Genomic DNA, 6821 nt, shown 5'->3' with positions numbered 1-6821 from the left:
GATGCAATGAAAAACATGTTTGTCATGACACTTGATTACACCACTTCATACAGAGCATTGTTATATGCGCAAGAAATGGTGAGAGGTTCAGCGGAAGATGGGTATGAGCGACTGCCTTCATATTTGGAGCAAATCAAGGCAGCAAATCTGGATTCTATCACTGCTATAGAACTTGATTCTCTGAATAGATTTAAGTATCTATTTCTCTCTTCTGGGGCTTCTATCAGAGGTTTTAAGTATCAGAGAAGGGTCATTGTGGTGGATGGGACTCACCTAAGTGGGAAGTATGAGGGTACTATGTTGGTTGCAGCCGCACAAGACGGTAATTTTCAGATATTTCCATTGACTTTTGGGATTGTAGATGGTGAAAATGATGAATCTTGGGAATGATTTTTCACAAAATTGGCGAGTTGTGTATCTGATGCGTATCCTCTGGTGATAGTCTCCGACAGGCACTCCTCCATTATAAAAGCGTGTGAAAAGGTGTTTCCTTGGGCAACCCGAGGAATATGTTATTATCACCTTCAAGAGAATATTGTCAAAAAGTATAAAGGGAAGCATCTTTTGTACTTGGTGAAAGGTGCTGCTTATGCTCATACACTTTACGATTTTGATCGGTACATGGATGAGATACGGAGTGCAAATCCGGATCTTGCTGAGTATCTGGAGGATGTCGATGTGAGCCTATGGTCAAGGGTTCATTGTCAGGGAGACAAGTACAACTTAAAAACGAGCAATATCGCTGAATCAATTAATTCCGCACTGAAGCGAGCAAGAGGATTTCCTATTCAGTTCCTGCCGGAGTTCATAAGGGAGAAGCTAGGAAGGTGGTATTGGAAAAGGAGAGGAGATGCTTTGAGTCTTACAACTCAACATAGTCGGGGTGTTGAACACTTGCTTGCTGTTCGAGAGGAGATCGCGTATACTCTGAGAGTCCAACAAATTGATGGATGGAAGTTCTTTGTGAAAGGTGGCAATAGGGACTGTAATGTTGATCTGGAACTTCAAAAGTGTGATTGTGGTGTCTATCAAGTCGAGAAAATACCTTGCTCTCATGCTATAGCAGCTGGAACAGCAGCTGGTTTGCATATCTCCACACTTGTATGGCCGGTCTACTCAAAGGATACTTTGCTTGCAAGATACTCAGAGAATATATATCCTTGTGTTGGACAACAAGTTGAGGCACACACATGCTTTCCTCCGGAAGTAAAGCGTGGTCCGGGGAGACAGAAGAAATCAAGATGGCAATCTTGGTTGGAGCTATCCAGGATGAGAGGACGCACACTCCGGAAGCAACACATGGTTTATAGGTGCTCAGTCTGCAAAGAAACTGGCCATAAGCGTCCACAATGTAAGAATTGACGTGGAAGACCTTCAAGTAAGTCGTCCAGAAGACCTTCTGGTTAGTCGTCCACCGACTTAACTAGAATTCTCTCATGTCTTCGAATCTATCTATCTATCTGTAGACTCTATGTTTATGAACTTCTCTGTAGACTCTATGTTTATGAACTTCTCTGTAGACTCTATGTTTTATGAACTTCTCTGTAGACTCTATGTTTTATGAACTTCTCTGTAGACGACCTTAAAGTTAAGTCATCTGAGAAGTCTTTTTGTTGGAAGACTTTCCAGACGACTTAACTTTAAGTCGTCTGAGAAGTCTTCCAACAAAATACCACTCATACGACTTAACTTTAAGTCGTCTGAGAAGTCTTCCAACAAAAAGACCACTCAGACGACTTAAAGTTAAGTCGTCTGAGAAGTCTTTTTGTTGAAAGTGGTGGTAAATCGTCCAGAAGACCTTCTGGTTAGTCGTCCAACGACAATGCAATTTAAAAAGACAAGTCAAACATTACATTATCCGAAAGGTTACTGCACTACCAAACTAATTTCCTACGGAATTCTAGTTTGGTATGAGGATAGGTTACAGTTTGGCATGAGGATAGGTTACAAAAAACATCATCCTATCTTGACCCTGTTAACGTAGCCTAATCTACCATACAACAGTACACAAAAGCATCAAGTTCAAGTTCAAATACAAAGAACACATCCAATATCTACTCATATGTTCCCAGGTTCTCATCATTGTCTTGGTTTCCCATTCATGGCACATAGGAAGCTCTTGAAATATATCCAACGCCATCTTCTCCCTGATGGTCTTCCCGTTTCTAGTACAAAACGCTTTCGGAAATTCCATCCCAAGAGCATGACATTCAATGTACTTCAGAGTGAAGGGGCCACAATCACCAGCTCGGCACTGAGGTACTCCAACGGTTTGTCTCTCATATGTGTATGGCTCCAATGTGTATTGAACCTTTTGTTCGACAGAGATAGCACACTCAACAAGCAGATAAGGGACCATTGTGACAAAAGGCTCCATTACCTCATCGAGTTCTTCAGGGCTAATATGTTTGATGATACTGTCCCAGACGACTACGTGCCTCCTAGGGATCGATATCCATATAGCAAACCAATGCTGGTTCTTGAAGTTCACAGGTGGATAGATATCATCCACATCCACCCCCCAAACCTTCTTAGATTGGCAAAAATAAGGTATCTCGCCTGCATGATAATTCCACACCCCACTTAGGAGTCTTCTTCCTAAACCGTTGGCATCTCCCTTGTCGCTCTTAAAATTAGGGTAGGAGGCCCTCCACTGCCGAGAAAATATATGATCAAGAAAGCACATTCTCTCGCTCCTGAAATGTTGTGGATGGTCTTGGTACCGTTGCCTCAGTAAATTAATAAAAGCATCCATTTGCTGCATATAAAACAATACAAGTCAGAAGAACTACCAGACGACTTACGTATAAGAGTAAGAAAATAACATATGACTAACATGGCCGGTCAGCCATTCTAAGGAGGTTCGGAGGACATGATAAAACAGACTTGGACATCTACGTGGTTTTTGTTTAGAGGCAGTTTATAAGAACTGCAAACACAAAATGTAAATAATCAATCATTTTTTTTCAAGAACTGTTTTATAGGACATTCCAGCAACTTACGGATCTTGTTCCAGCCATTCAGTGAGCTCCTTCGACTTCTTCTTGTCATAGGGTGCAAAAGGATCATAGCCTCGGCCAACCTTTTTGTTTGGAATGATCTGTTTGGCAGTGATGTTTCCCTTAAAAGGAGTTTGCTGTGTGGGAGCAAGTTTCCTTTCTCGCTCACTTTTTTCACGGAGATTCACCATAGCAGTCTCCTTCTTTGTCTACCTTCTAGCTTCCTCCAAGAGTAAATCTGAAGCAGTGGATACTTGTTTGTCCAATATAAGAACGCTAGGTTCATCACTCGGTAAGTCGTCTGCAGGTTTCACAAGACAGAGCTCTGTTGAGGAACTCAGTTCTGTAGTAACACTATGTTCTTTGGCTTCATTCTGTCATGCTTTCGCCCCATTCACACTTTCACTCTGCAATTTCGAGTTCACAATGTATTTATAAACTATTAACCAAAGATCAAATTCACACATGAAACAAAATCCATACAACAAAGATCCAAGCACACTAGAAACAAAGCACACATGTTCAGAATCAAAGCATACAATTGTTCATCAAAGCACACAAGAAACAAAGCACATCAGTTCTGACTCTTCCTAACACTTTGCCAAGTGACTCTCTTCTCTGCAATTTTGGGAGAGGTTTTGGTACTAACACCGGGTTCGTGCACAGGTTTTGGTGGATTTGAAGTGGTTGTAAGTTGAAGATCATCAGATGAACTCCCTTTTTTGGTGATCATCTTCTCCACAGCTCCCATCCTATCCCCCAGCAACTTGATCTCCTTAAGGCACGTCCCAAAGCCATCACTAATGGCATCAGATATGTCCTTGAAGGCCCTTTCAATCTGCTCTTTCGTCATCCCAAAGCCATCACTACCCGCTGCAGGTGCCTCAGCAGAAACATAAGACCCTTTACGAGCTTTCTTCCGAGGTCTGCTACTTTCTTCCTTCACAACACTCTCTGACTTCACTGTAGTCGCTTCCGTCTTCACTGAACTCACTTCATTCTTCACTGGACTCACTTCCATCTTCACAACCTTGTGAGTACCGGTGACTGTCCAGCAGTCCATGGTCCACTTCCATCCAGGATTATTAAACATGACTTTAATTATGTTATCCGCGGCAGGGTCCTCTACGTCTCTGTCCCATTCTGGAAACATTTCATCAAGGTCCTTTTGAACAAAGTTGTTCACGTTAATCTGCAGTAAATAAAAGATATAAACTTAGTTAAGTCGTCTGAGTGGTATTTTTGTTAAGTCGTCTGGAAAGTCTTCCAACAAAAATACCACTCATACGACTTAAAGTTAAGTCGTCTGAGAAGTCTTTTTGTCAGAAGACTTTCCAGACGACTTAAATTTAAGTCGTCTGAGAAGTCTTAGGGAGTGAAATTAAGTACTTGTCTGTTGATAGCCGACTTAAAACATCTGCGTCGTCCTTGGCCACCCTTGTAAGCCAGCAACAGTGGAGACGTTCTGTCTGGTACGGGAGACCCATAATTAGCACCCCATTCTGGCATAGCATAGTACGCCCACCCCTGGATAACATGTATAAACCCATCAACAGTGTAACCTGTTTGCGTCAAGTCTTTTGCCTTCAGAGAATCCATCAGCACCTTAAACGCCACTCTCCCCCATGGATAATTCTCAAATTTTTCTAAATCCATCACTAGCCTTGCAAGACTAGCCCGTGTAGCGATTGAGAACTTTTTCCATTCAATGTATCATGCGTAGAGGGCAAGGTATCCCAGTCGCTTGCGATCATCCCGAGACCAATCATCGCATCTGTAAAATGCTTATGTTATCTGTTCAATACTTGGCCCTGTATCGAGATCAACACCCATCTTCTCCCAAAAAGCAGCCACCTCCTTCGTAACCTCACACCTTGGATTTTCCAGGTCCTTGATGTAATCGCAGTTCAGACCAGTGAGGTGTTCAAACTCTATCAGTGAAAACCTCACAGGTTGTGAAACGACAAGACTCCAGAGCTCAAACTTCTTCTTGATGTCCATCTGGAAACAGAGAATAAAATGTACCAGCCTTGAAGTCCAACCAAAGCCAAGCTCCTTGAACTTGATGAACACTCCCAACTTTGACACCTTCAGATCATCATATTCGTCAGCTGTGAGACAATCACATAGAGCTTTAAACAACTTCGTGTCATCAGAATGATACGAAATGCTCCTGATTGCAGCGGGCTCTTCTCCTACTGTAAACATCCTCGGCGGGAGTTCTGGTAAATCCATTTTAAGGCCTGCAAACAATCACAAACAACCATCTCAAACACATAGGCAGCGCACTATTCTAAATACTATAGAAGACTACTCAGACGACTTCCAGGAAGTGAGAAGACTACTTGGTTCCATTCCAGGAAGTCTTCTACGAAGTCTTACACTCTGGATGACTTACATGTAAGTTGTCCAGAGAGTAAGACATCGTAGAAGACTTCTTGGAAGTCGTCCGAGTAGTCTTTCAGTAAAAGACTACAACAATCGTCAGATCTCAAAATCTTGTTGAGCATGAATATCTGAATAAATAGAAAAACCATCTTTTAAAAAAAAGACGAATGACTTACAGTCGGAGAAGATATTGTCGGAGAAGATATGGTCGGAGAAGATGTGGTCCCAAGTGGTTACAGATCTGCAAATCGAAGGGAAAAGAAGAATCAAGACTACAATTTTTAGGGTAAACGCCTTAAGACATGAGAAATAACATACCGGCGGCGGATTTTGGCAAACGAGATTTCAGATCTGAAAAAAACGAAGCGGATGGTCAGTTTAAACTACGGAAATACTCTACGGCATGAAGGAGAAACGAGATTCGTCGTAATCGGAGAGATTACCGGCGAAGAGAACGACGGAACACGATCACGATAGGGTTTTCGTCTTATCGCCTTCGAAATCGCCTTTGGAGAGAAACGACACTAGGGTTTCGTAAAGTTGTGAAAAAGTGAAAAAAAAATAGTTTTTGTATGTCCGGTAAATGATCCGGTTAGGTTAAAACGTACATTGGTAAAATTAAAGGTTCGGTACGATGTGGACGACTGAAATATAAGTCGCCTGGGTAAAATTATTCACTAGACGACTGAAATATAAGTCGTCCACACCCTAAACATAACCCCTAAACTTAATTATCTAATTAAACACTTCATAAAATCAAATCAAACTTGAAAAGTGTTTACTATACACAGAAATAAACATATATAGGTGAAAATTAATTTTTGAAAAAACATTTCAGCTTTCCAAAATCTAACCTTAAAAATACATACAATACTACAACATATGTTTGCCAAACCCCTAAACCAAAGAATATCATGATTCACTACTTCCACTCATCTATCTTGAAAACAAATCAATTTTATCATATCTTAATTTATATCATTTAAAACTGTTTATAATTACATGATTTTTAATTTTCACTCATCAAAATATTTTTTACAAAATTTATAAATTATTTTTAAGATAAACAGGTACCAGACGACTTACAAATAAGTCGTCCAGACGACTTCCAACATCTCAGATGACTTACTGGGGCTATATTCGTAAAAATGACTTCTATTTTTTTGTTTGGTTACAAGGGGTTGGGCAGTAATTTCACAAGGCTTTTAAGTTAGTTTTGCATTTGATTCAAGTTTGAGTATATATTTGGGGTTAAAATCAAGTTGTAGGTTAGTTTTGGCAAATTCCCCTTAAACTATATGGTAATTCGATGTATTACCCCTCATATTTTTCCAACAATGCTTTTCAAGCCGGCATATAGCATAGCTTCTTCTCCTATTTTCTTCGCCTCCATTCAAACACATTGTGTCACCTTGCTTCCTCATATACTATCCA

At 40.7% G+C, this 6821-nt stretch overlaps 2 protein-coding genes across 2 annotated transcripts; one reads left to right on the top strand and one right to left on the bottom strand.

Moving 5' to 3' along the window:
* Positions 1-621: 621 nt before the first annotated feature.
* LOC125591841 lies at positions 622-1508 on the top strand. Its single transcript, XM_048766709.1, has 3 exons — positions 622-985; positions 1311-1378; positions 1494-1508. The coding sequence occupies exons 1-3, from the start codon at positions 622-624 to the stop codon at positions 1506-1508; spliced, it is 447 nt and encodes a 148-aa protein (XP_048622666.1).
* A 294-nt stretch (positions 1509-1802) lies between these two features.
* On the bottom strand, positions 1803-4655 carry LOC125591649. The gene is made up of 2 exons (XM_048766211.1): positions 4389-4655; positions 1803-4191 (listed from the first exon to the last, which is right to left on the bottom strand). The coding sequence occupies exons 1-2, from the start codon at positions 4653-4655 to the stop codon at positions 3574-3576; spliced, it is 885 nt and encodes a 294-aa protein (XP_048622168.1). The 3' UTR covers positions 1803-3573.
* Between the last annotated feature and the right edge of the window lie 2166 nt (positions 4656-6821).

Source organism: Brassica napus, chromosome C8, assembly GCF_020379485.1.
Source record: "Brassica napus cultivar Da-Ae chromosome C8, Da-Ae, whole genome shotgun sequence".
NCBI lineage: Eukaryota > Viridiplantae > Streptophyta > Magnoliopsida > Brassicales > Brassicaceae > Brassica > Brassica napus.
Note: the sequence above shows the minus strand (reverse complement) of the source record. Positions and strands in the feature narration are given on the sequence as shown.